This window comes from Truncatella angustata (assembly GCF_020726525.1).
Source record: "Truncatella angustata strain MPI-SDFR-AT-0073 chromosome Unknown BKA67scaffold_1, whole genome shotgun sequence".
NCBI lineage: Eukaryota > Fungi > Ascomycota > Sordariomycetes > Amphisphaeriales > Sporocadaceae > Truncatella > Truncatella angustata.
The window spans coordinates 6,436,770-6,464,724 of NW_025763381.1; the positions used below are offsets into that span (position 1 = coordinate 6,436,770).

General features: G+C 48.4%; 9 protein-coding genes across 9 annotated transcripts; 5 read left to right on the top strand and 4 right to left on the bottom strand.

The window, feature by feature from the left end:
- Window positions 1-3,932: 3,932 nt before the first annotated feature.
- Window positions 3,933-4,514, bottom strand: BKA67DRAFT_530930 (uncharacterized protein; the record flags this gene model as incomplete). The annotated part of the gene is made up of 1 exon (XM_046099312.1): window positions 3,933-4,514. The coding sequence occupies one exon, from the start codon at window positions 4,512-4,514 to the stop codon at window positions 3,933-3,935; it is 582 nt and encodes a 193-aa protein (XP_045964977.1).
- Window positions 4,515-5,099: 585 nt separating this feature from the next.
- BKA67DRAFT_654000 (uncharacterized protein) lies at window positions 5,100-5,950 on the bottom strand (the record flags this gene model as incomplete). The annotated part of the gene is made up of 2 exons (XM_046106484.1): window positions 5,100-5,262; window positions 5,334-5,950. 2 exons carry the CDS (start codon window positions 5,948-5,950, stop codon window positions 5,100-5,102), a joined length of 780 nt encoding a protein of 259 aa, XP_045964978.1.
- A 1,419-nt stretch (window positions 5,951-7,369) lies between these two features.
- On the top strand, window positions 7,370-12,394 carry BKA67DRAFT_641888 (uncharacterized protein; the record flags this gene model as incomplete). Its single annotated transcript, XM_046105787.1, has 10 exons — window positions 7,370-8,001; window positions 8,087-8,468; window positions 8,519-8,536; window positions 8,596-8,652; window positions 8,703-9,722; window positions 9,819-10,320; window positions 10,380-10,721; window positions 10,860-11,117; window positions 11,173-11,655; window positions 11,738-12,394. The coding sequence occupies 10 exons, from the start codon at window positions 7,370-7,372 to the stop codon at window positions 12,328-12,330; spliced, it is 4,287 nt and encodes a 1,428-aa protein (XP_045964979.1). The 3' UTR covers window positions 12,331-12,394.
- A 660-nt stretch (window positions 12,395-13,054) lies between these two features.
- BKA67DRAFT_549379 (uncharacterized protein) lies at window positions 13,055-14,823 on the top strand. Its single transcript, XM_046101578.1, has one exon. It carries the CDS (start codon window positions 13,263-13,265, stop codon window positions 14,667-14,669), a length of 1,407 nt encoding a protein of 468 aa, XP_045964980.1. The 5' UTR covers window positions 13,055-13,262; the 3' UTR covers window positions 14,670-14,823.
- Window positions 14,824-16,240: 1,417 nt separating this feature from the next.
- BKA67DRAFT_549380 (zinc-binding dehydrogenase) lies at window positions 16,241-18,093 on the top strand. Its single transcript, XM_046101579.1, has 3 exons — window positions 16,241-16,687; window positions 16,744-17,392; window positions 17,449-18,093. The coding sequence occupies exons 1-3, from the start codon at window positions 16,501-16,503 to the stop codon at window positions 17,699-17,701; spliced, it is 1,089 nt and encodes a 362-aa protein (XP_045964981.1). The 5' UTR covers window positions 16,241-16,500; the 3' UTR covers window positions 17,702-18,093.
- Window positions 18,094-18,479: 386 nt separating this feature from the next.
- BKA67DRAFT_530935 (ribonuclease H-like domain-containing protein) lies at window positions 18,480-19,457 on the top strand (the record flags this gene model as incomplete). Its single annotated transcript, XM_046099313.1, has 1 exon — window positions 18,480-19,457. The coding sequence occupies one exon, from the start codon at window positions 18,480-18,482 to the stop codon at window positions 19,455-19,457; it is 978 nt and encodes a 325-aa protein (XP_045964982.1).
- Window positions 19,458-20,595: 1,138 nt separating this feature from the next.
- On the top strand, window positions 20,596-22,186 carry BKA67DRAFT_654005 (uncharacterized protein; the record flags this gene model as incomplete). The annotated part of the gene is made up of 5 exons (XM_046106485.1): window positions 20,596-20,739; window positions 20,790-20,894; window positions 20,948-21,404; window positions 21,458-21,906; window positions 21,956-22,186. 5 exons carry the CDS (start codon window positions 20,596-20,598, stop codon window positions 22,184-22,186), a joined length of 1,386 nt encoding a protein of 461 aa, XP_045964983.1.
- Window positions 22,187-22,770: 584 nt separating this feature from the next.
- BKA67DRAFT_68499 (uncharacterized protein) lies at window positions 22,771-24,076 on the bottom strand. Its single transcript, XM_046109003.1, has one exon. The coding sequence runs from the start codon at window positions 23,798-23,800 to the stop codon at window positions 23,159-23,161; it is 642 nt and encodes a 213-aa protein (XP_045964984.1). The 5' UTR covers window positions 23,801-24,076; the 3' UTR covers window positions 22,771-23,158.
- Window positions 24,077-24,352: 276 nt separating this feature from the next.
- On the bottom strand, window positions 24,353-27,907 carry BKA67DRAFT_509848 (pentatricopeptide repeat protein; the record flags this gene model as incomplete). Its single annotated transcript, XM_046097272.1, has 1 exon — window positions 24,353-27,907. One exon carries the CDS (start codon window positions 27,905-27,907, stop codon window positions 24,353-24,355), a length of 3,555 nt encoding a protein of 1,184 aa, XP_045964985.1.
- Between the last annotated feature and the right edge of the window lie 48 nt (window positions 27,908-27,955).

Below are 27,955 nucleotides of genomic sequence, written 5' to 3' on the forward strand. Positions count from 1 at the left end.
TGGCCACAAGATGGTTCACATTACAGTAACATAGGTAGCCACAGCAGTGGCATGCCTCCAGAACGTTACGTATCTTCGAATAAGAGCCATGACTGAGAGGCTGGACGAAAGAACACCCAAGATTTGCGGAGATTGTAGGCGCATGTGATATTAAGATGGTCACAGAAATGATTCGATATCCACAAATATTGAACCGTATTACTTGGCTCTTCAAGCCTTACATCACCGTCTATCAAATTAACACGTCTTATGCTGCTCAAATCTGTGCATTCCCTTTTGCGGCGACGATCCAAAAAGCGGTTATCAAATTGCGCTCCACGTGGAGGGGGTAAGCGATTCTGGGGCTTACAATGGACTAGTCTAGGGCCGTAGAAGGATACCTGTCATAACTTGTAGAATGCCAAGCATAACTGATCATGTCGTCTATGCTTCATCCAAATACTGCCGAGCAACATCACATCCCTGACGGTGATGTCGGAGAAAGTTCGAGGAAGGTACGGAACTAGCGGGGCACGAGCTGTGTTAAAGGCCACAAGGATCGCATGACAGTATTGTCGCTAGATACGATAATCCAGATTATGGATCGGCATTGTCCGAAAAGGGGTAAAGGGGCACTAATAGTTGTCAGATTCAGGCACAAGGTTCTTGGCGTTGGTCAGGACGAGGGAAAAGCCATGGTAGATGTCGATGTCAGTGGTGGTGGAACTTGCGGAGGTAATGTAATGACGGCATTGGCCCCGGAGAGACTTTCGAGTATCAATTGATTGTGACCAACATGAGCCTAGTATTCGGAGTTGTTGCGAAAAGCACGGCTAAGACAGAGGGAGCTACATGATGATTAAAAAGATTTTTCTATAAAAAATAAAAAACAAACTCGCAGGGATCCATCACAAAACGTAGGTAGGGCGGGTTTTGGTGAGTTTATTATTTTATTATTATATACGCCGTGGGACTCGAGATCCCTCGGTACCTCTACGAATAAAGCCGTACGGCAAACCTTGCCCTAATGGCTGGAAGAAACCCGTACGCTTCGTGTACTACATGCCCTCGTGGCGACTTCGCTACGTTCACGACAATGCTACGTCAGTTCTCACCTAATCAACGGATTTCCCCTGAAAAGACTATTCCTCCTTCTTGTATACTAACCTAACCGAATGTAATAGCCACTTAGCTAACAGCCTTGCTTGTACCGGGACCTTCGTCGCTTCCGCGAGGTCGCGGCGAGTGTCTAGCCTTTGGCGAGTTACCTTTGGTGACGGAGCAGGATATTCTGAAGGCGAATACTTCATGCGCGAATGGTATATCAAACGAATGCTGCCTGGTTGCTTGGATCCGGACCAATATGAAGTCGGCTAACCAATCATGTACAAAATCCACAATCGTTGCGTTAACAAAACGCGAGTGGGAAGAGTGATACTCGCAGCCGACAGCGCACGTTTGCATACTATGGGGTGGGCGCGGGTGTATGATAGGAGTATTGGACGTTGATTGGCTTGCTTGTCTGATTATGTATTATGGAAAAGAAATCCATGAAGTAATACTTAATTTATATGCTGAGATAAGACGGAAGAACTTTCTTACCTATATCAATGCAAGACATAGAAAGAGCTTAGATAGACTCAACAAGACTGATCCTTGGACTGTCGCGGAAACTGAACCTTTCATTGAACTTCCAAAAGAGCTCGATGGAGACAACAGAAGGAGAAAGGAGTTTATATTAGTAAGTTGAATTGTTGATCGAGGAACACAACCCGAGTATTCTCATACTTTTTGCAGTACAGAAGCAGTCGAATATCGAGTATAATTCCAAGCAAAATTGTCGATAGAATACCAACCCAAGTCAACCGAATATGTAACAATAGTAGCTGTATTAAGTGTCAGATTACTCCCTGTGTAGTAAAGGGAGTTACGTGTGGAATATCAAGACAATGGCGTTTTCTGTACAAGACAGCTCATGGTTTCTTTGAAAAGTCCTTGTTATTAACGCTGTTAGCTTATTGCGGAGTTTCTTTGTACAAATTACTAGATTGATCATAATACAAAACTGTGTGCTAACGATTGCTCCTGATGGACGAGAATTGCGAAAACTGAAGCTTTAAATAAACACCTATCTATTGCACGACGACATTTCTAGAATATTGAAGACCATTGAAACACGAAGTGCTACCGACAACCATGGTCAAGAACTGCGCTTGTCCACACCACTTATGTTCCGCATGGGCGATGGAAGACGACACAAGTGGGCTGTGCCAACCATGCTCAAACGCCGACATTCGTGGAAAGACTCATCCGACCTACCGAGGGTGTATGTGCACATGCCCTTGCAAACTAGAAAGAGCAGATGGCGCAATGCAGTGTGAGGATTGTATTTGTGCGAATAAGGACAACAGAAAGCGGCATCGGCTACATTTCACTCCTCAACGAGGATCATTTGGGCGAGACACCTAATAATATGGATCTATCATGTGTAAATGAAGTATTGATATGGTGGATGTCGCCTGGATGGAAAATATTCACAGGGGATTATATTGCTATACTATTGACAATGATCGTATTGAGAGTATGTATGTGTGAGGATGGAGGACATGCTAAATGCGAATTACATGAAGAAAGAGAAAAGAAAAGAATACATTGGAGATATTGAGAGGAGTCTTGGTTCAAAGATATCGTGCTGTGTACCATTTCATTTATTTCCTATGAGATATCCAACTGACAAAGCAAAACCCACAGACATCTGCTCTGGAATTCACGCCATAAGTCCGTGTCCAAACCAACCTGAAACTACTTGTATGCGTCAAAGATCATTGAGAAATATTCCCACCGCAGCCAAACTCGTCACTAGCAAAATACTCACGGCCAAACACGACGTCGGCTTGGGAAACAGGTATGGTGGGACTATATGGTTTGGAACAAAGTTAGGAGTCTGCTTATCATCTGAGCAGATGGAAAGCCTTCAGTACCACCACGAATTGAAAGCTCGCTGTTCTTATCGTTTAAATACCCGATGTCCATATCTTGGTTACGGCTTGCCATATGCATGATAACGATAAGATAGGCCACACCAAATGACCAGTGTCGAATTCAGGAGCCTTGGAAATATTAATGTTCTTGGCATGGACAAAGGCATTGTTGTAGGAGAAGTATTGCCTTTTATGGCTTGTTGCAGTGGAATCTTTCTTGAAACAGCCGTCAGCAGGCCCTGAAGCGACAGCTTGATTCTCGTTGTCGAACATCTCATCGAAGTCAGGCTCATTATTGATATCACCAAATACCCCGTTTCTCCATATCTTTTGATGCAGCGCAATCATTGCACGGGTTTAGGTATTTTTCCTGGTGTAAGAAATGTTTTTCGGGCTTTTCATGGCCGTATTTTCTGTAATCGAAGAGCATTTCAACTTTTGTTGATCTCCGTGTGGTCATCGCCTTAGCACTACGTTACCCTCGTTATGGAGATTGACGTATAATATCTAGGGAACTATTCCAGGAATTTGTATTGTTGACAGTCACGGCTTTTCCTCATGCCCGCCTTTCTGCTCCGCTCCCCGATCTTGAAAACAAAAATTGTTACAATGCATCAAAAGGATATCTGCAGATATATCAAACATGAGGTTGCTAGAGGGATAGAACTCTTGGATAGGAAAGTCATCGTCGATCCATGGACAAACTGCTTCTTCGCCGGGCTGCTTGACCTTGCTCTCTGCCTCAGCTTCCTTAGCGGCCTTCTTTACTCGGTATTGCTGTGATCTGTCGACCTTGTGATATTGTAGGCATGATTTCGCAATGACACCAGCACGTCTAGCACGTATCAACTAACGTTATGACTCATATTCCAAGCAGTAAATACACTCGATGGTGCGTTGCTGAGCCTTCATTGGTTCGTCTTCTATATCGCTTGCATCCGAATCCGTTTCAATGTCCGCCATAACAGTTGGTTATGTTGTTTCGCTTCGCATTTGGTTCTCTGGTCCCAGAGCCTTACTTGGTGTAATGTCTTTTTTAGTAGATTGGCTTGAAGACAACGGTATGTTCTCGTAATATGCAAGAAGTTCATCCATTTGAACAACCCCGTCATTGTTGACGTCCAACTCAGTAACCTGGAACCCTCCAAATGTCCATTCAAGTGGAGAGTGAGCATGTCTGAAGGTACACATGAGGGGTGTGCTAGTCGTAGTGTCAGACATGATAGTCTTAGAAGAATCGTGACTTTGGGGTTTAGTTGTCGACTCTTGGTATTTGCTAACAAAGATGCCACTTGATAGGCGCCACCAGTTAGCCGCTCTCCTCCGTAGCTGGTACACAATGGGCTTCATTTGTGGTACCGAACGGAGTGATGTGTATGCTTTGTGTATCCATCGTCTCTGAGGATAAGAGATTGCGACTGTATCGGCGCAACAAAAGTACTTTAGGCGTTGCTGGCGCAGCTGATCCGGACTGAGATGGCTGGTCTCAGCGCATTCTGTTAAATGCACCATGGTATCCGAAAGAAGAAACTGAGTATCTTCCGCATTAGCCATATTACGGAAAGTGTAGCCAGAGATAACTCAATGGCAAATTAGCGACTGGTATAGGCAGGACTTTTTATGATAGGTCCAGAAATGGAGACCGGCGAAATTTATACATGGGCGTGTGCAAAAAAGGTGGGCCAAGCTCTTCTTATATCAGAAAAGTATATGCTAGTATTATCCTAGCTAGAGCCACCTTGCAGCCTGGCCCCAAGGAAGGCAATTTGAGACATTTCAGATATATGGGACAAATATTGTGATATTTGGAGAATGATTAGCAAGACGTATTCTCTTGATATGGCTAAGGGTACGTGATTATCAAGGTTGGTACAAGGCACAGTCATGCCTACGAGCTTATAGGCTGCCATGAAAAGCCTACGAGCTGCTTACCTTGAAAGACGATTTTACAGTAGAACAATAATAATATGCCACCTTAAATTAAAAAGCCTTGTCTCAATTATGACAATGCAATACTTATGCCTAATGACAGGCGAATTCCAACGTTGATGTATCAAAGCTACGCCTGATGCCTTGAGTTCGCCTTTAACGCCTTGCTCTGACGTCATCGCTCGTGATTATTGAAGAAGAGTTTGTTCTTCATTTATTCTGCTTCTGCTTCTTGTAAGTATGTTCGCGGTCCGCCGGATCGGTTTTGGGCACGTCAGGCAACTGACTAGCTGTTGCTTCAGCCTCAGCTTTCTGCTCTTGTACGGCCTTGTTCTGCTCAGAGGAGGCGGCTGTGCTAAGCGGAAAGTAGCGACTGGAAAAAAGGATGTGGTTAGACTCAGCTGCATGGACGGGTTGGGGTGATAATTATTTGGGTGAGCTCACGGCAGCGTGGAGTTGTACGAGCGGACGTCCTTGTCCTCAAAGGTAACGAAGACCACTTTGTCAAGTTTCTTGCCATCGTCGCCATCTAGGAATTTTTGGACGGTTTCGCAAGCAGCTATGGACGCGTCGAGACTGGGGTAGCCGTAGATCCCTGTGCTAATGGCACTGAAAGCGATCGTCTTTAGACCGTGCTGAACAGCCAACTGTAAGCTTGATCTGTAGCACCCTTGCAACTCGGAGTGGCTCTTTTCGGGTCGGAGGTCGTCAAATATGGGGCCCACCGCATGGATGACTTTCCTACAGGGCAGATTATAGGCATCGGTGATCTTGGCCGAGCCAGTCACACATCCATTGAGCGTGCGGCACTCGGCGACGAGTTGGGGACCAGCAGCACGGTGAATGGCGCCATCGACCCCGCCGCCACCAAGGAGGGAGCTGTTTGCGGCGTTGACAATGGCGTCAACGGCCAGTACTGTGATATCGCCTCTAATCAGCGCGACACGGTCGTTATGGGCAGGAGTGGCGCCTTCAACTGGCGGCGTTGCAGCTGGGAGGAGCTTCTTCAGCTTGTAGAGCAGGCTCAAAGATGGGATGTCCGATGCTACCACAGGAGGCATCTTGAGGAAGATTCAGGCTGCGTGAGACGAGGATCAAGATTTATTCGGGCTGACGTTTCGCTGACACAATGTCTGGCAGGGTGTTTGTCGTGTTGAAGGCGGGGCGATGTAGTTGGTCGTACCTCAAGGCTGAGCACTAACCTTAGAGTGGTACCAACCTTCATTTTGGAGCATACTAACCTAACCTTAGGTTATGTAGTTACAGTATACTGTGCAGTAGCGCCTATTGATTGTCATGCAAGGGCTTAGCTCACGTCCCATCTTCGAAACTGCAGTAATATTACTTTAGATGACCCGCATACATGTGTGTTCGTATCATACATATAGCCAAGGTTACCTGAGTTGAGGTATGTAGTGAGCGGTAATTGAGGGTTCTTCAGGGTGCCTAGCTTGAGGAAGTGGTTTTGTCGTTGCACACCCACAGTGCTGTGCGACCCAGATGTTCTAAGCATCACATTCAAGACTCTCAGCTCAAAAGGTAACGCAACCGCCAACCACTCCAGTATGTATTATTATTACCTGCTTATTGGGCTCGTTCTGGCGACTTAAACTTTGTAGACGACTTTCGGTCGTGCCACAGGGGTTGCTCTTTCTCGATTTCTATCACTACAATTGCTGTTGCCATGGTGCTCAAAATTCCCAGGTTGTTCGTTTCATTTATGATTTAGTCGAAGCTTATCGTGGTGTCATCCCATTACTGCACCACGTTACAGAACAGGCGCAAACCCAACCTTTGTATTGCTTGACCGAAACAGGCAACAAGCACATATCTAGAAATTAATTTTGTTTAAAATCCGGTTCCTGCTGATTCCATTGTAGTGATTTTCAATAAGACCATGTGAAGGCCTTCCATGATTGAATGTAGGATGAACTTGCGCATTTGTTTTAGTCGGAGGTCTTGAGGTTAACTATTTAGAGGGAAAGAACTCGACATCCTTTCAGCGTCGTACTGAAGTCCAAATGGGCGGAATGGCGTAGCAGTAAAAGCCGTAGCTGTTCTTTGAGGTAGCTCCCTAGGTAAAATATCTTTGAGATTTTCCGTACGCTGGGTTCAATCCCCAGCTTAGCCTTTATGCCTTTTTGAGCATCTTCTTCTTTTTTTCTTTTCGTTTTTGGATTATTATGCAAGATGTCTCTCCTCCAGAACGCGGTGCTTCTACCGCATGAAATAAGAGGCCGGATATGGGCTCAAGCTTGGATGAATGCGTTTGGCTTTAGGTCGTATTGAAGCATTCCATTCACTTCCATTCTGGGAAATCAACATTCCTCTGGGTAGTCTTTTGGTTCTGTTTACATCTGATCCAAGCTAAAAGCGAGAACCTCCAAGGAGGAAATTATTTTCCTTTCCCAACGCTCCCTTTCTTTTCTTGTTGTGCTGAAGTTGGATTTTCTCCCTCGCGGACGAAGTCAGACATAGCCATGTTTCCTTGGCGTCGACGTAAGCAGACTGCACCATGGCGGCGAAACCAGAAGCAAATTCCCCTCCAACGATCGCCATGGGCTCGTGAGTTCTGGCCTTCTGCTATTCCTTACTGGAGCATATGGGGCGGCTCCCTACATTCCTTCCTACGGCCGATGGATCCCGAGTTATGGCCAAGTCAGATGGCCGACGTTAGATCTGGGCCTTACGGAATGCAATTGCCCCAACCAGATAACGCGTGGCTAGACCGATTATTTGTATCGGAAGAACTACAAGTTAACTTGACACATGGAGTGCGGACATGGCAAGTACCTGTCCTTCAAACTCGGCCTGAACCGTACTTGGAAAACGACCGGATCCCTCGAAACGATGCAGATGCTGGCTGGGAGAAATATCATAAAGCAAGAATCGATATAGACGAGTCGACGTGGTTAGATTGCTTCAGCAGAAACAGGTGGCTCGATATGAAATTGGATTGCACAGCGGATATCGTTGAACCCTCTCCCGGATTGGGACAACACTGGAACAACTGGTGGACTGTAGACAATGACGTTATTTGGAGGGCCCTTGGTGTGTCGATTGAAATTGCAAACAGAATTCTACTGCAGCTGCTGAAGGATAGAAGTACTTGGTTTGTCAACCCCCGCATCTCCTTTGTACTCCTCGCAGGAACGTAGAGACCAGCGCTCACCCCTTTCCCCTTAAAATAATAATAGGCTCGATGCGCTACTATTTCAGCCTGTTGAGTTTTGGCGCAACCGTGACGCGCATATTAAAAACTTACACAAGCAAGATTCCTGTTTCGACCCTTGGATCCTCGAGCAGAAAACAGACTCGAATATGTGTCAGACCACAGAAAAGCTCACCGAACAGCTTGAGAGATACCTCGCTTACCATCTATGGGGCTTTTTTGATGAAGATAGAAAAGTCATGGGGTTTGGCGCTACTTATGCTTGGTGGTTGAAAACGCATAGAGGTGGCCATGACCACTATCCTGTTACCATGAGCGCGGTATCAGTTGGCTATCTTCGTGCATTGTGTTCAGGCAGACTGTCCATCTCGGAAAAATCAAATGTGCAGGTAGCTTTGGCAGCTACGGTAAGTTACCCACGTGATGAGCATGTCATATTTACTTACAGTTCGAACAGATACTACATGAGCTAATTGTAGGCCTGTATATTCTAAAAGTTCTCAACCTACCGTCCGAACTAATTTCGAGTAACAGCATGCTCTTTGGAATGGACGGGCTATGGCAGAATTCGGCCAAAAGGTATTAGAACCGGTAAGTTGGCGCAAGGACTTATTGTTTACATGTTTCTGATGACTATGAAGTACATGTACCCGGAGATAGTGAAAGAGTTAGGTCAATCTTTCGAGAATCACTGTGTCGGAGGTTTAATGGATATCAACGCGGACGATGCTGGTGTATACAGGTTTAACGGCAGAACCTTGACTTTGACAATGGCCGAATGGCCCAGTCGCTATTGGACCAGCCAAAGCGATTTACCTACGGAGTTGCTTGGAATCCCAGAGCTCTATTCAAATGTTTTTCTCATTCCAACAACCTGGAGTTCGGCCTTTGCTACCAATTTCTTCTGGGACCATGTAGTGCCAGACTTCAACGGTGGCAGCCAAGCGATCCGAGCGCCAAGAATCTTCCGAGCTGAGCAGTCTCACACGTGGCATTCGTTCGGGGGGAAAGACTTTCCTGCCAAACGCATGCGACTTCCTGCCCTTGACTGGTATAGTAGCACGTGGGAACACTTACATCGGGAGTGGCAGCACCGAAGGCGGACATGGGATGAATTTCGACTTTGGTATCAAGAGGAGTACGAAGCATGGGCTGTGACTCCTTGGAGCTCTGTGCTATGTCGAATAATTTTAGAGTGTTTTGTTGAGGCACATAACAAAAGAGACCTCCCCAGATGTGTTGATCTGGCAAGGCAATTTGTCAGCCTCGAGACATTCTATCTAACAACACTCCAACAAGGAATCCACTATCCCCTTCCATGGATATTCATCTCGCTTGGACATCTGATGCAAACAACAATTCCAAAAATGGCAATGGACCATGTTACAGTCATCCCTCTACGTAATGGCTTGCGACTGTATCCAGATCGCAGTTGGGGAAGAGGGGGGAGGGGGCGACCAATTTGGTTAGATACGACAGATTGTGATGCTCACCAAACTGAGGGTGTCAAGGATCCGATGTTCAACCCCAGGCAAACCGATGCGAAGGTAGATGTGCTCGATCCTGCTACTATTTATCCCACAATCTGCTTCAGAGAAATCACGATAGAAAAGAGCAACTGGCAAAACTCAATACAAGAATGGAAGAAATGGAAACAAATAGTAGGTGCTGTCCGATTCCATCCACTACATGTCACAGCACTCTTGAAAAACCTTCGAACCAGCTTGAAGGAGCAACTACTAATATCTATGCTATAGTGGGATGCGGAACTGAATTTACACCCCATGCCTAAGGCTTGGGAAGAAGCTATTCTTTGTCTGTCAAACACATTACTAGCTGTCCTTAATAAAAGGAAAGACATCTCAAATTACGCACCCAATCAATGGATCGACTTCGACTTTCAAGTACCGTACTATGATAACGATCGGAATTGGATGCAGCATGTACAAGGCTCCCTCCAACCCGAAGAACGTTTGGTCAACCCTCCGGCAAGTCCAACAAACATAGCGACGCGTGACTTCTACAGGAGTGGTGTGTTTCCAGAACCTACCGACCCTCCATCAGGTCCGTATTATAAGAGGAGAACACCTGCCAGCAAATCCGCAACGAAGAGAAGGAAAGTAATGCCTGTAATGGAGGGAACACCCCATATCAAATACTATACAATTGGCGATGTTGGTAATCGCCTTCATTCAGGTCCATCCACGTGGGTTGTTGAACCAGATGGCAACTCTGGGTTTGATGTGTATGACATAACAGGTGGGTTGCTGGAACATACACGCTTTCTGGATTGGTATCTTTTCTAACGAGTTCTGTAGATTCTTGTCACAGGCGCGGATACAGAACAGGCCAGGACATCCGAGCGATGTTGCTCCATGTGGGAGTGTATGGCGCTTCATTGAGAACGAACGGAAACAAATACACCAGCACGGTAAAGCCATGGTTACAATCACTGGTACAGCGTGATCCCGCGTTCCATGACCTGTTAGGGTCAAGAGTAAGTCAAGACGCTGAAGCGATTCGTGCAGCACTCGGTAGCTACATCCATCCTCTTGGCAAACTCTTGATGCCTAGGCGACAAGAGGAGATTGCGGAATATGATGGGGAGGATGGCATGCCGTTCTGGGTCACAATAGGCGATACTGTCTACAATCTGACAAGTAAGTTCACAAAATGCTGCTTGTTCAAGTTGTAGTCTGCTCGAAGGATCATGACATATTTCTTGCCTAAAAGTACTGCTCGACAGCTCTAGCGAGTACGTTGAAATATATCGATCACGAGCTGACTGTTTCGGGCAGATTTCGATGCTTCGAAAAGGGATCTCGATACACTTCGTCATCTCGCTCAGCCATCAAAATATAAAGCAAATATGGACCTAACGAACAACGCCAGGATGATGGAGAAGTTGAACCCGTATAGGTGTGCCTTCGTGCAGAAACGTCCCGTGAAGTTCCTGCCCACCCTTCGCACTTTCACTAAGGACAGTCTGAGGCAATCAGACAATCCCTTGTGCGGCTGTTATACCAGTATTGGAGGCTACGTTTACAATCTGAAAGGTTGGTCTCTAAATCACACGTCGTAAGAGGCAAGTAACATCTGACATATAGTAAGACTACATCGACCTGCACCCTGGCGGTCGTGAAATTATTACCAAATACCTCGGAAGAGAGGCGACAGACTTTACCGACTGGCATGACTTGGGTATAATGGAACATTACGAGCATCTGCGTGTTGGTCGTCTAGTACCTGATATTGCTCCCGACACAGTTGAGAAACATCAAGTTGTCATCCACAACTGGGTGTTTGACTTTTCTGGTCTGGCTCCAGACCAGTCCAAAGATGAGGCCGATCATTGGATATATGCGAACGTTAACAAGCTTGGAGGAACAGATGCTTCGAAGGCTATCGAAACATACGATGACGAGGGAGATGCTTTAGAACGTCTGTATAGGCAGAAAGATCGTATTGTAGGAAAGGTCCCCGAGAAGCGGGACCTTCCAGATATTCCGCGTGGCGAAGTGAAGAAGCATAATGATTCTGACGGCTTCAGGCAAGCTTGGGTGGTTTTCGACGGGCTGGTCTACAATGTCACCAGTAAGCGCACCATGGCTGACGGCTACATAGTCTGTGTTGCCAGAGGCATCATTCGCTAATGTTTATTATTTTCTTCTACCAGTGATCATGCTTCATGGTCAATCGTTCTATGCGCACGAGATCCCGAGGATATGGGCAGGCGCCGAGATCAAAGATGCAGCACTTTCCGCGTGGCTCAAGCAGGATTACTCGCACCTGGTAATCGGAAATCTTGTCGAAGGACCTGCCTGGCCAGAGCCAACTCCGGTCGACGATGCAGAAGTGGAAAGAAAGAGGCGCACAGCAGAGCTTGAGAAATATCGACGTTACGATAACATTCCGGATGATAAGATTGTGCCAGCGGATATCCGAAAATGGATACAGACGATGCATCCGACCCCTGAGCAAGTACACGACAAAATAGCAGAGCGGCGCGGAGAATTTGAGGACAAGACTCCCCAGTATGATGCTGCTGAAGGTCTGAACCGCCTTGCTATGCTTCAAGTTGATGAGGGCATCGGTCTTAGCGCGGAGCATGAAGGTGGCAAGAGAAAGCGTGGTAGTGCTTCCGGACATTCTCAGGAGCCGCGCCCACGCAAGATTCGATCGCTGCCGACCAAGTTTGGGTCGCCTGTCAATGCGAACCTCTGGTCATCTCATCCCGGACCGACGGGAAATTTCCACACACCTGCGTAATGCTCATCTATGACAGTTTCTACAGTTGGTATAGAACACTGTTTTGGTGAAGGATAGGTCTGATGCACTGAAAGGAAGAGCCTAAATCTACTCGAGCACAGGATAGCAAATGCGGTGCTCGCATGAGCGTGGGATCGCAAGTATAACGCTCTAGGCGTGAAATGACAGTATAGGTACTGTCTAGTAGTATATAGAATTCTAAAGTCCACACAAGAGAATATCGTTGTGCAGAAGATGGGCATGCTGTGATGGTTTTGGGGGGGGGGGGGGGGGGGGGGGGGTTCCACTTACAGTAGTTGATCAGGCTGATACTGAGTTCGATCTGCTCTCGTCGACATCATATTCCTTTGTGGTAAGTTAAACATAAATAAAAGATTTGAATATAAAAATAACATAAGAATAACAATACAAGCAGAAAGGGAAAAGCGTAATGACGTCGGGTCTCCAGCGTAAACCTGGTGGAATGTGTCTAATCGACATTGCAATAAGTATGTTGCGGTAATCTGTAGTTTAGTCTCGTCTGAACGTGCCAAAATCCCAACGCACCCTCACAAGGGACTTAACTAACAGCCACCACTATTACCTAACCTAACCTTAGGGAGTCCCGTCCAGACGACAGGGCGAACGTTAACTGGGCTGCGTACTTGCAGTAGCACCCCGCCAGTGTGGGGATCCCGATTCCCAAGACGTGAATTGGTCTAAGGTCGGTCTAACCTTAGCGCCAACGTCCGACGCGACAGAATCTTTCCAAACTCGCCATCGCCTTTTCACGAACATAACCGTAGAGTTCTGGAAACAACTGCTCGCAATGCTCATTGGGGTGCCAGCTACGATCCCCCGCAAGATTTAACCTCGTGCGTATATACCACTATGCAAACGTAGATTCGGTGTCATGTCGCAATCGGCTATTTCACTCCTTACACATTCTCGCAATGTCTTCGAGCACAGTCGCGAGACGACAACTCCAGAGGAGATTTCAGAGAAGTCATCCATCAAAGCCGCCCATCTCGCCGAAGCGGCTTGCTCTGGCAAGCAATGCTAGCAAACATCATTTTATCAATGTGGGGAATGGTGAGACAAGCGAGATACAGGCAGCTGAACACCGGAGACGCAAGATACTCTATGTGAAGCATCAACCTATACCCCATATGGATCGCTTTTTGCAATTTGGACACTCGTCAGTCGGTCGTGTTATTATCGACTTGTCAACCATTCTGCGTACCTTCAAGCGGTACGTCAAAACCGCTCGCATGTTTCCCTACAGAGCGGTGGGCTTGCCAAGCGCAAAATCCACCGAAAACAAAATTGCGTATATTGCTAGAGGTACGCGCTTGTTGAAGGGTGTTCTTGTCGCTGTATTGCAAGTGAGGGCTGGCCATTTTGCGAAATTTAAACGTGACCAGCTGGCTTCCCAGTTCAGCGGCAAAACCACCGGAAGAAGCCACAAAAACCGCAAGCCGCAGCTATGGACTGTTTTCACAGATAAACTCTCGCCTTTGCTACGACGACCAAATGGCCTCAGTCACATTCACAGCCACCTACATACCTGGCTTGAGGCGGGTATTATATCTGCGAAGAGCCCAAGAGGCGACGTGGTTCCGCTATGCAAGGTTCTGGGCCATCCAGAGTACCGCGCTTTAAGGGATTCAACATACATGTCATTGCCCATAGCACTAACGCAAGCAGCCGAGGGTATCATAGTAGAACTAAGCATGGAGAGGGCACAGCGCCAAGCCGCTATGACTGAGACATGCCTTCTCGACATGAATGCTCGCGCGCTCATAGTAACCTTGAGTCGCTTCAGACGAGAGGACGCGAGCAAGGAGAATGTATGCGCCAGGTTGCCCCTATTCGATCAATACCTGACACAAGTAGTACGGCAACAGGAGCTAGGCGTTTATGTTTCTGGTAATCATGCGACGCCCGTCCTTGTGAAAGAAACTCAGGAGAAATTGCAAAAGATTTGGAGCTCCCTGAATCCATGGGAGCAACAAGACAGAAACTTCGAGGAGGCATACGAGAAGCAAGTCAACAAATTGCCGCTGCGATTGGCGGAGCACGAGAAATGGCTGGAGCAAGAGAAACTTCGGCAGCGAAAGGAATTTCGGGAGCTACAGAGACTTAAGTTGAAAGAGAAAAAGAAACGTCGGGAGGAAAGAAAACTTCGGGAGCAAGAGAAACTTCGGGAGCAAGAGAAACTTCGGGAGCGAGAGAAACTTCGGGAGCGACTGTCGCAAACCATCAAGACTCGGCGAAAGAAGGACTGGCCCCAGAATAATAATCGGATGCAAAGCTTAGGTAAGCGGGTTCTCACTGGGAATAGAATTGGTTGGTTTTGATCCAACCTGAGATATTGAATTTGGCATCTGTAAGATTTGACGTGCTCCTATGTGTATATCAGAGCAAACCAGCCAGGAGTGACTTAAATATAAAATGAAACAAAACGCCATCGACTGCCATGGAACCAGACATGAGTGATTCGCTTGCTGTCGATAATCAAGTTGGTTTCTGAATAGGATTTCCGATGATAGCACTGCCATAACCCCATTTATGTCTTACAAAGCCTGTTGGCAGATGCAATGCGATGGACTTTATAGATGGCCCGTGCGCTGCCTAACGCCTATCATGACGGGAGTCGGCCTTTTAGACTCCTCCTACCTGCTTGTACGATTATACAGTGCGTACACCCACTTGGTTACCTACCTGGATTCAGGTATGCAGCGGCTAACATGTAGCCTTCTGATATCTAGGTAGCCCAACTTCGTCGCCAGTTTCTATCTTTGTGCATTCTATCCTTACACTCCAGAAGCGGCAGTGATACAATTGATTCGGCAAGATCTGGACTACTAAACGGTCTAGCTAGTTATTTAAGCTAGAATTCTGTCAAAGGTCTGCTTCTCAATTTATCTAGAGCCGAGAGGACGAAGTGTCGAATTTACTAAAAGCTGTGGTCGTATGTGGATGTGACTGTTGCAAACTACACTTGTGACGCCCGCCTATCACGCCCGATTTGTCTCCTAGCATCCGAGTAAATTGGATGCTGCGCCAAGTCTTGTGTCTGCCATCTGAGAAAGGTGCCTACGAAGCATGGTTATCTACCGTATTGATCTCCGTCACATACTTCCCAAGTATATAGCGCTGGTGGCCGAGCATTTGCCGGGGCTCTATGATGTAAATACGGAATCACTTTTGTGGAGCTTCACGGCCAGACGGACACTTGAAGGGTCCCGAGGATGGGTTTCCTAGGTGCATGACCTACATAGCAACCGGACTTAAGAGTACCCTTTGCAACTGGCATTTCACAGTGACGAGGCATGTGCTTGTAACCGATCTTGCATTTTCTGCAGCATTACAAGAGGACTTACAGTAAGTCCGCATGCGACTGCATGACAGCCAAAGCTATGGCACGCTAACGCAACCTGCTTATGCACATCTTAAAACCCCCCGTAGTCACAGTACCGGCCACTTCATTGGATGATGTAAGCATTTGACCGCAGTCTACTATTCGAACCCCAAATACCACTCAACAACTGTTGCCCATGAAAGTGATGCGCTGCGAGGGTCTCAAGCCGGTGGTAACGAAAAGAAGGAAATTTAGCATATATGCGGCGTAAAGTCTGCCTGGTCCCTGTGTCCTCCGTTCTTCAATTGTCTTGATCACAAAACTGCACGAGGGATGGTATAAGCAAGTTGCAGCATACGGGCGTTTCTAAGTCGCAAATATGTGCGATCTCCACCATAACGCTATCATAACCGAATCCTGGCTCTCATGACTTGCCATTTTCTAGAGGGTTCTGAATCGACATGCCATGCTCCACAGCACGTGCTAGAGCCAACTCTATTCTATGTTATCGCCTACAAATAACATTAAACGCCGAAGTGGTCCACTGGTTAGCACCTTATCTTGACTTTCTGATGATCAGCAGCCAGTCAGTAACCCCATCCTGAAATATCAACTAATGCTCTTAGCGTGTGGTAACTCACTCCATTAGACGTCATCAATACAAGGCAGCAAATAGGTCCATTCCGTAAAAGCCGCTCTCACAATAGTATAAAGACGAAGAGCATTGCGATCATGATTCCGCTGCCAGTTCCAGAGCACGTATTGCTAAATCAATTGATATTGTCTTCGATATTCTTCAAACTCTAACTACCGACCTAAATCTCAAAATGGCAAGCCTTAAGTTCCAAGGATGGCTCGGCAAGACACCCGAAAGCGTTAAGGGCAAGATGGAGTGGGGTGATTACGAGCCCAAGAAGTGGACTGAGGACGACGTTGACATTGAGATTTCGCACTGCGGTATTTGCGGAAGCGACTTGCACATGTTGAAGTCTGGATGGGGAGAGACACCGTACCGTAAGTCGATCACCACAGAGTTTCGTAGATTAGATCACGGTTCTAACACCTTCCAGCCTGCGTTGTCGGTCATGAGATCGTCGGCAAGGCTGTCCGTGTGGGAAAGAACGTCAAGCACGTGAAGCAGGGTGACCGCGTCGGTGTCGGTGCTCAAGCTCGCTCGTGTTTGAAGCCTGACTGTGATGACTGCTCAGTCGGCTTGGAGAACCACTGTGCCAATGAGCAGATCAACACATACGGATCGATATACCCCAACGACGAGGGCAAGTCGTATGGTGGTTACGCTGACTATAACCGTACAAATGGCCACTTCGTCATTCCCATTCCAGAGGGTTTGGATTCTGCGGACGCAGCACCCATGCTCTGTGGTGGTATCACGGTGTTCTCACCGCTCCACCAGAATGGCTGTGGACCTGGGAAGACGATCGGTATCGTTGGTGTTGGTGGTCTAGGACACTTCGGTGTTTTGTTCGCCAAAGCTCTCGGTGCCGACAAGGTTGTCGGTATCTCGAGAAAGGCCGAAAAGAAAGACTCTGTGCTTGAGCTTGGCGCTGACGAGTACATCGCGACCGACGATGATAAGGACTGGGTAAAGAAGAATAGGAGATCTCTCGATCTCATTGTCTGCACCGTTTCCAGCGACAAGATGCCTCTGGAGAGCTACCTGATGTTGCTGAAGACGAAGGGTACATTCATTCAGGTTGGGTAAGTCGAAATCAAAACTGGAAATTTTTTACAAGTATAGGTACTAACATTCATAGTGCCCCCGATGGTGGTGCCCTGCCAAACATCAATGCCTTCACCCTTCTTGCCAATGGAATCAAGGTTGGTGGTAGCGCAATCGGTGCTCCTAGCGAGATAAAGGAAATGCTCCAGCTTGCTGTCGACAAGAAGGTCAAGCCTTGGGTACAAAAGCGAAATTTAAAGGATGCCAATCAAGCTATTGTTGACATGACGGACGGTAAGGCCCGATACAGATACGTGTTGGTCAACGAGAACTACGGCAAGCATTAGTTCTTTGTTCCATGAAATATCAGATATGTTGGCATTAGGAAAACTTTAGAGCAGGTGTTTGGATATGATGAATACTCACGATTAAAGAGTGCATTTGATGAACGATATTAGAGACCTTACATGCAACCATGGTCCGAGACTTCGTTCACAAGAATTAACAGATGTGTACAGCTTGACGACCACGCATCCTTGGGTTTGTGATGGATTGACAAAAATTGTAAAACAACGTTTGAGAGATAATGTTACAACACATTCTGCGACACGGCTGTGATACAATGCCGTTTGCACTCACCCTCACGCCTCTAGCATCCAGTTAGGTTAGGAAAGACCAAAATTCCTGAATTTCGATCATATTCCACAGCTCGGACCTGACAATTGCGGTCCTTTATCCCCCCCCCCCCCCCCCCCCCCCCCAAATAATTCGCCGTAAGATCTATAAGAATTACAATTCTTGACAACAGAATCTAGTGAGAATATAGAAAATGCTATCCGAAATGCTATAAGCAGATTGTTGCGCCCAGGCGAGAATCAATCTTCAGGACCTTGATTCGGGGAACAAGTACGGAGCAGTATGCAGAAATATGCAATTAACGAGGCTGCGTGCAGATTAGTGGCGCGAGGACTTTAGCTGCCATTGTCTCCATTAAAAATCTCAAAGGTCACTGATCATCGCCACCATGTTCACAATCAATCCAGCAACCATTGCATCTTCATAACGGCTGAGGATCTGGCGATGACTGCGAATCAATAGCTCGGAGATATTGGAAATTTCTGCAAGATGGCGGAAGGACTTTCATCAAACTGGAAAAGGCTGCAGGCTACAATCAAAACGGAATCATCCACAACAGCCAACCCATCTACCAAGAGGAAGGCCGACACTCCTGCTCCAACTCAGTCTAAGCGTCAAAAGTCTGAGAAAGCGAAAGCTCCTTCACACGCCAATCCACATCAAACATCCCGTAGTGACAGCAAGCCGCGGGGAGGTGCCATGGGCGTATCTCAATCGTCAGCTGTCGCGAAAGGATCCTCATCGACGGTAAATCCTTCACTGGCGTTATGGGCAAAAGATTACGACATCTCAGCCGAGTCCTTAGCTGAGGCATACGGACTGGGCATCAAACGCAATGCTCTAGTGGTCTCAGAAAAACCTCGCGTTAACGAGGGTCTCGCTCCTGGTGTGGAGATTGGAAAGTACGTCGCAATGGACTGCGAGATGGTCGGTGTTGGACCCGATGGCCACGATTCCGTCCTCGCTCGTGTCAGCTTGGTGGATTTCAATGGACGACAAGTCTACGATTCCTTTGTGCGTCCAAGGGAGCGCGTCACAGACTGGAGAACGAAAATAACCGGCATAACGCCAAAACACATGGCGACGGCCCGCGACTTCGACGCAGTCCAGCAAGAAATCGCGGATTTAATCAAAGGCCGCATTCTTGTGGGACACGATATACGCCACGATCTTGCAGTGTTGATGCTTACTCATCCAATAACGCACATACGAGACACTGCTCGGTTTTCCGGCTTCAGACAATACGGACATGGGCCAAAACCGGCATTGCGGGTACTGGCGAAAGAACTTCTCAATCTTGAGATTCAGACCGGGCACCATTCTAGCATCGAGGACGCCAAGGTTGCCATGCTACTCTTTCGGAAGAAGAAGCCAGAGTTTGACATGGAACACGCCAACAAGTTTGAAAGAGCGGAAGGGGCTGGACGCTCAAAATCAAAACCGAAATCCGGCAAAAAGAAGCGCTGAATTTGATACCCACAAACAATCATGAAAGCTACCAGTGCCGAGCCGACGGAAGGATGGGAAAAACTGGAGATACGGTGTAAACATCTAGTCTAGGCCAATGCGCACAAAGTATCAAGCTAATTGCTTCAGCGCGTGGCGAGAAAAATCCGCAAGAGTAGCCTTGTGTTACTCTAAATTGTTAACCGAGTCATGGAGCATTCAGGATTATCTCGCTTTGACTTTGAAAGTTCTGTATTTCGGACACACGCCAAGACTCGCTACCATTGGTCCAGGCCTCACATGCCCCTTCGTTTCCGTCCTTGCGTCTCAATTCCGCTTGACCTCAGCTCGGCAAGACCATTATCTTCGCATTGACAAAACGAACCTCAATTGATGTGCAAGCATTTGATTCCAGTGGACACACTATTATGCTGCTTTAAGTAGCTATGTCCTCCTTTAGAACACAAATTTTGTACCACTGGCAAGTGATCGAGGAAACCAGCTGGTCGATCTATTCCGCATACCACTCACCTTGCTACAATGTTACCCGCTTGATCTTTATGGCAACCACTGGAAGGTGCGCCAACCTGTGCGCTGTTTGACCATCTCTTCAGATGAACGCCGAACACTTACTCGTTCATGCGCCGTTGCCTGTCGCACAGACACTAGTACCCCGGAATCCTTCCGCTAGACCATATATATCAAGGCCAGTCACCACGCTAAGATATCATGTCAACGTTTTCGGCCGTGTTCGTGGCTGACGATCTTTTGGCCATGGGTCTGCAGAAGTACTGGGTTTGTTCAATTGTACGGCGAAACCTCGAGGGGGAATGATGATTGGCCATAATTGATGCTATCACTTCTGACTAGCGACCTGTTGAGGCCGGCATGTCCAGTACATATGTAGTAACGATCAATCCGGCAGGCCGCTAGTAGAATATAGTTTGTTAAGAAGGGATGATCCTCTCCGGTTTGGCACCATGCCACATGTTTTCAGGGATTCGTGCTCACACGTACCTAGTCATCATATAACCTTAAACCTCCACAGCTTTAAAGGCTGGAAGACCTGGTCACCCAGCACACACGAGTCTACGCTCCTCCAGATCCTGCGCTGCGCTTTCACCAAGCCAGGCCCAATGACTGGAACATCGTATTCATGATGGAGGACAAAAGTGCGACGGTGATCGCTATCCTCGTCGTTTTCTTCGTTCTGAGTTATGTGGCCGTGGGTCTACGAACTTTTACACGACTCCGTGTAAACCAGGCCTTCGGAGTTGATGATGTTATGATTATTGTTAACCTGGTAAATATTGTATATACTTGTCTGTCTACCAAGTGTTAATCATAGAACAGGCTGCCTTCACAGCCTACCTGGCCGCCCAAATTGAAGGATGGAGACACGGCCTAGGGCACCACGAAAGCCAATTGACATCCAGTGACAGAAGTATCGCCTTGATGGTCAGTATCAACCCCAGATGTAGAAATAATACTACTGTGCTGACAGAATATAGTGGTGGTACGTGTGCTTCCTGCTGTACATTGTCAATGTTTGTCTCTTCAAGATAGCCGTTGGGCTATTTCTACAACGTATAGCAGTTGAAAAGTTTCACATTTGGACTTTGCGTCTCATCATGGTCGGTGTACCAGTCTGCGGCACGGCTTACTTCTTTATGTGCATGTTCCAATGCCATCCTCCGTCTGCGTGGTGGCTGGACTCGCCTCGGGCCCTCGGCAAGTGCTGGGACGACAAAATCGTATTTGGAATGGACCTCGCAGCATCTATTGTCAACTGCAGCGGTGACTGGGTTCTTGGGATTCTGCCAATCTTCATGGTCAAGTCTCTGCAGATGCAGCGACGCAGCAAGGTTCTCGTTGGGTGCCTACTGAGCTTTGCTGCGGTTGGGAGTACAGCAACTGTCATAAGAATCTTCTACTTAAAAGGACTGCTTCGAGGAGATGATTTTCTCTGTGAGCCGATACCTAGGAGATATATATATTGCGTCTACTGACTCAGATGGTAGTCTTTTCCACCGAAGTGGCCTACCTCAGCACGATCGAGTGCGGAATAGGCATCACCGCAGTCTCCCTGGGCACGCTGAAGCCGCTCGTGGAACGATGGCGTGGTACCATGACCATGTCATCGAATTCGAATGGACCAAGTTGGTCACTCCAGAACCGGGCCAACCCCCGAAGGAGTTATGTTAGAGCTGATGGAAGCGATCGGGCCCCGACTCCAAAATCAAGACTGGGAAGTATTTTCCACATTTCCAAATCGGAACATTCAGCGTCGAACACTGTTTCAAGTGTGAGCTACGCAGATCAGGATGTAGCGCCAATTCCAGCAGCTACGAGCGCACATGACGACAGCAACGACAACACCGCCGAGGCAAGGCAGTCGGATCGTCCAAGAAATACTCTGATGCTTTCGGTTCCTCTACCGCCACCTGCAGTATTGCCAAGCGCAGTGTTTGTGAGTCGAACAAGTAACGCTTTAGAATCCTCGAGCTAACTATGGCTAGCTCGACAACTCCAGTAGCATAGACGTGGGCACTCCAAGAATTCCTAGATTCGCACCACTACCTTCTCTACTCTCGATATTCAACCCCTCAAAGCGCAAGTCTATGGCTTCGTTTAGGTCGAATGCTAATGCGTCACCGAGTCCCAACTCTGCCAAATTCGAATTCTTCAGCCGCCTTCGTACAAGCGGGCCTGCAGGCAATGGAAGTCAGATACAGCTTAGTCCGGTTTGAAAACGATACGACGGATGTAAGACAAGAGTTGGCGAATATCAAGAGGCGCGAGTAGAGTCGCCACCATGAACATAAATCGTCTGTTTCGGTCTTCATTGATGCTCAAGCCACAGGCCGAGACTGTCCTTATGAAAAGAGCATGCAATCGAACTGTCCCACGACTCGGATGGACTGGAGGGGAGCTTCGGACCGATGCATTTCAGTGTCGACAACACAGTGGCTGGGTGAGATATGTCGACTGGCTATATTATACAGAGACTAATGTCAGTCCAGGCAAATACTTGAGAACTGTGGCATGGCTCCAAGCAGGAGTCACGAGCATGAGCGATGTGCAGCCTTTTACGCAGATCAGATCATACAGGGGTAAATCATCAAAACTACGACTCTCCAATTCTGACCAACACAAAGACTTAGATGGTAACTCCCACCCAAATCCTGGCGGGTAGTATATTACAGAGCCTGGGTGGTCCAGGTTGGCGGGGAAGACAACCATCGATGTTGCTTTACCTTAGTACGAATATTATGATGAGCAAATGCAGTATTTGGTGCCTAAACCACCCAGATTGTGACAACAAAAGCGTCCGATCAAGAAACTTGGATGATTTACAATATATAAGTTATTGTGTGCGTATATTGGGGAAGAGGTGGAGTACCCACAAGTATCGTGATCAATGACACAATACCGAGAGGAGTAGCTGCTACGCTCAACCTTATTATGGGCCAGCTCGTATGTGTGCGGTTCAACCTTACCCCATGTGCGTGAAATTTAGGAAGCTCCGCTGGCTTGTGCTACCGCATCGCGACTGCTTTGGGTAGTTCTCCTCCCCAAATCTCACCCCATTATGACGATCATTCTGGGGGGGAGCTCCCCACAAGTCGCGTGGTTATATTCGCCACATTCTCATATATCAGCCAAAGAGCTCGACCCAACGGAATCGTGGTGTTAAGAGAGAAAGCTACATGGATAATTTCTCACCCACTGAACCTACCCAAGTCAGTATCAACTATACAAGCTATCAATATGTCTTCCAACGACAACAACAACAACAGCAATAATAACAACAACCATAATTTCCTCGCCACTCTGAGGGATACCTTCACGCCCAACGATAAGCGCAAGCCACCCCAAGGCTCGAAGGAGCTGGAGCCCAAGCCCAGGCCCAGGAGGGAGTCAGATTTGAGCACGACTTCCAGTTCCTCGGCCACCACCACGGGCACAGAGATGCACCGCGACGCGACCGGAGTCGGGAGCCACTTCCTCGACGGCCTCACGCCGGGACGACAGAGGCGACGCCGAAGCAGCATCCTGGAAGCGCTCGGTGGACTAGGCGGTGGTGCTCCTCGGGAGCGACGAGACAGTGCCGGTAGCAGTCTGGGCGGCGAAAAGCGCGACGGGAAAGGTAATACGGAGAAAAATACCGATAAATATGACATGTACGTCCGGCTCTGAGGCGCGGCGAGTCGAATGGTAAGAGAGTCAAGCTTTGTGCTGATGAAGGCAGTTTCAACTAACTGATATTCGAGTATCAAACACGGTGTCGGTGTGATATATGTAAAGGTCACTTGCAAAAAAAGCAGTACGACGGAGAGCAAAGACGCAACTCTGATCTTCATGTTAAGGAATGCTGGATGGCGTTATGTCGTGACTTGTAAGCGAAGCATTCAGGAACTATAAGAACCAGTATGCAAAGTATGTTATAGTAGTTGAGCAATCGTAGATAGCTTGAAGCTATCCTTTCAATTATCTTTCATCCCTGCCAGTGAGCGGGTATCTAAGAGTGGAGATGGTCTATCGCACGCATGCTGTCTATGAGCTTTGCATAAGCCTTTCCCAGAAAGAGCTTCTTAACCACCGACCATGCCAGGTCATAGCCGTTTTGTACACGGATTACCGCACCACAACGCCTGGCCGACCATAAAATCCCGTTCCAGCCACATGAATCATGTTTAGATACGATGTGGACTTCGTGACGCAAAAGACAAGATAAATGCATGTGTCCTCCCACCCTCTGAACCCGAGAGACACCCCGGCCAAACCTGGTCCCTTTTCCTCCGCAAAACAACGCTCACTTTAACTGAGCACGGGGTATCGCTAGAAGTCAAAGCATTGGAGGACAAAAAAATAACCGCAAACATAGGAAAATTGCAACGCAAAAAGTATCACCTTTATGCAACCGCAGCCTCCTCGCTACTACCACCGCCAAGGAGCTCAAGGACCTTGTTGACGACAGCACTTGGGTAACCACGGGAAAGCATCTCGCTGACAACAGACTTGGCGCGCCCCCGTTGCTCAACGGCAAGGTAGGCGCGGGTCATGGCTTCGTAAGTACTAGGCTCACGCTTCTCGCGGCTGACCTGGCTGTAGACCAGTCTGGCCTTGTCGATATTCTTCTCATTTGCCCACCCATGGATGAGAGTATTGGCAATATAAGGAGTCAGGTCAACACGACGCTGTCGCATCATAGCCAAGATGTCTTCCGTGTCACCCACGTGGTGATTGGCGACCATTGACTCAAATAGGGCTTGGAAGATGCACGGATGCGAAGGTATGCTCGGATCACGCGTCACGGAGTCGAAGATCCGTTGAGCACCCTCCATGTCGTGGAGGACACATCCACGGGCGTGAATGAGAGATGCATAGTGAACAGGATCAGGTTGTTGCCCGGAAGCACGAATCATGTCCAGAACAGCTTCGGCAGCGGTCATGTTGACTGGCTCGAGTGTGGCGTGGGTGTCAACAAGAAGCTTGAAAGTGTGCGACGTGGGAGCAATCTTTTTGGCCTTCATCCGCTCATAGTAAGACAAAACCTTAGACTTATCGCGCTTGGTCGTCAGGAAGAATTGCATCATGCTGTTATAAGGAGCGGGGCGAGCTTTGTAGTTGGGCATGGCCTCCATCTCATCGAATAACTCCTCAGCAAACTTCTCATCGCTGACACGGCAAAGCGCGTTGACAACAGTGCCGTAGGTGACGCTGGTGGGCTTGATACCAAGAGCACGCATTTCGGCAAAGTAGAAAAGACAGTCGTCAATACGTCTGGCCTTTCCAAGCTTTCCGATCAAAGCGTTGTACAAGAAACTGGAAGGCTCGACTCCCTCAGCCTTAGCGCGGTGAAAGATCTTCACAGCCTCTGTGGCCTCGTCAAAAGTCTTGGTCGATTCCTTCAGAGTAGTGATGTATAAGCCGAAGGTATTCGCAGACGGGGCAGCGCCCATCTCGAGAAGCTCAAGGTGGTATTGCTCGGCCAGGGTGCGGTCACCGAGGGTCAGACAAGCACCTACCATTGCATCCAAGATCGAAGACCAACCATAGCGAACAACAGCATACTGGGTTAGGAGGGGGACATCGGTTCGTGCCATGGCCAAAATGTCATGACACATATCCATGCGGTTCTCACGAGCAGCAGCAGAAATTAACTTGGCGTAGGTAATGTACCGCGGATGACGACCAGCACGACGCATGTTCCGGAATCGAGTAAGAGCATCGTTGAGCCTTGGGCCCTTGCGGCCATGAGCACCCTCAAGCTCATCCGAGATGATGGACGAGCCCTTGAAATCAGTGCTGTGGGCGTAAGGATCGAAGTTGTCCTCGTAGCTCGAGACTGTCGGTGTGGACTCAAAGGCAGAAGCTGAAAAGGTCTGAGGAGCGTAGCTGGCAACCGACGCGGTTTCGCGAGGATCCACGATTCCGCGAGCAGACATGTAGTTCTGTATCAAGTCCATGGCCTCCTCAATCTCCTCAGCAACCTGCGACCGAGTTTGCATCTCGGTAGCGCGGATGCGCTGGAACATGAGCTCCGACTCAGCCAAACCCTCGGCGGCGTTGCCGGAACCGATCATGGCCACCGCATACATGGTGGCCGGCTCGACGAAGGCGGCAGTAGCCTGAATCTCGGGATTGCTAAGCACATGCCAGTACCTCGCGGCTGCACCAACATCGGCCTCGCGGACACTTAACGCCAATAGAGCCATGGCTGGTGTGGCGATGCCTTGGAAGGCCCGGGGAATGTTGGCGAAGGCAGCTACCGCAGTCATTTTGTCACCTGAATCAGCAGCGGCCGTAGCGATGCGAGCGATCGATGTGAATTTGATATCACTTTCGATGCTCTGTGCCCACTGAAGTGCTTCCTGATAGACGCCACGCTCCGTAAGACCGTTGACAATACCGAAGTTGATAATATCGTCCTTGAGATGAGCAGCATTGGCGTCAAATTGCTTCACAATCCTCTCGTAAAACTTCATAGCACCATCAAACTTATCGGAAATGACGTAGGCATTGATGACAGCAGCGTATACCTTGGCATCGAGGCGATCATTGAGGGTGTACTTGCCGCTGTCATGGGCAATGGCGAGCTCCTTGTACTCATTGTAGCACTCGACTGCACTGGCCAGATCACCGACCTTCGCGAAAGCAGTGATCATGGTGGGAAAGGTGGCTGCTGACGGAACAGCGCCGCTGACTTCCATGTGATCGAACATACGGAGCATATCGGAAACACGACCAGCTTGAGCGCATGCTGAGATGAGCTGGTGATAGACCTCGGATGAGTAGTTCGCCTTGCGGTACTCAACAGATGAGTCGAACAGCCGAACGGCCAGATCAAGTCTATCATCCTCGGAAAGAATGGCATATTCCAATTCTGACGAAGCAAACATGAATTTGCCTGGCTCGTCCATTCCACCAAAGCGGGCCAGCTTATCCTCCAAGGCCTTCTTGAGGCTAGAGACCTCAAGACATCTACCGGCAAGAAGACCTACAAGGATGTTATAGGTCTCGCTATCGGGCAGGACTTGCCTCCTCATCATATCGGCGTAGACATCTAGTACCTTGGTGACAACCTCATATCTCTCCACAGGGATGTTGATCGCCGCAACTAGCAGAGCGTTGTAAGCCTTGGCAATGGGCTTAACATCGGCCACCAACATAGCCTCGAAAACAGCTGGAATCTCTGCGTAACGTCCATCCTCGGAGAGTTTGGTCAAGTGGTCGGCGTATGTTTGAGATTGAGGATCGATAGGCGGAGTTGCCGTTCGAGCAATGCTGATTGGTGTGGCTGATCTCTCAATAGTGGGTGTACCGGCTCTGGACTGGACGAGCTCGACAGCAGGAGGTGTAGGGGCCCGCGACGGCAAGGGGCTACCCTCTTCTAATGCCTCTTGCAACCTGCGAACTTCGATCTCTCGCTCCAAAGCCGCATTGATGTGGGCCAAGGCTACGTCTGCGTCAACGGGGATCGGTTGATTCTCAGCCACATCTTCTGGTGCGGCCTCGATAGTCTCAGCAGCGCCAGAGGTCGACTCGGGTAAGACAGACGAGGTTGTTGGCTTCCACTCGATGGGCTTTGGAAACTGGAACTGAGTCCACTCTTTCTCAACTTCAGCAACAGCCTCTTCATTCCCGGAAGCTGTAGCTTGTTCCTCTTTCTTCTGCAGTGCCTCAAAGTAGGCGTCTAGGTTATTGACGTTGCCATGTTTGTCTTGCCGGTGCTCTTGTGCAGCAGCTGTCGACGTCGAACTCGAGACATGGAAAGCACTCTGCAGTTGTAGACCCCCGAGTCTACCGACGCGCTGGCTGCTGCGCCGGGCCCACGCGGGCCTGTTCTGCGAGTTTAGAACATGTGGATGTGTTGCAGCTACGACAGATTGTGCGTAGCCGTGGGTGAGTGTCTTGCTAAGTCCTGTACGGAAGACGTTCTGGTACAAGGTAGAGTGGAATGGCATTTAGATGACACCAGGAGGGAAGGGTGACTGTGAAGGGGGATCAAGTCA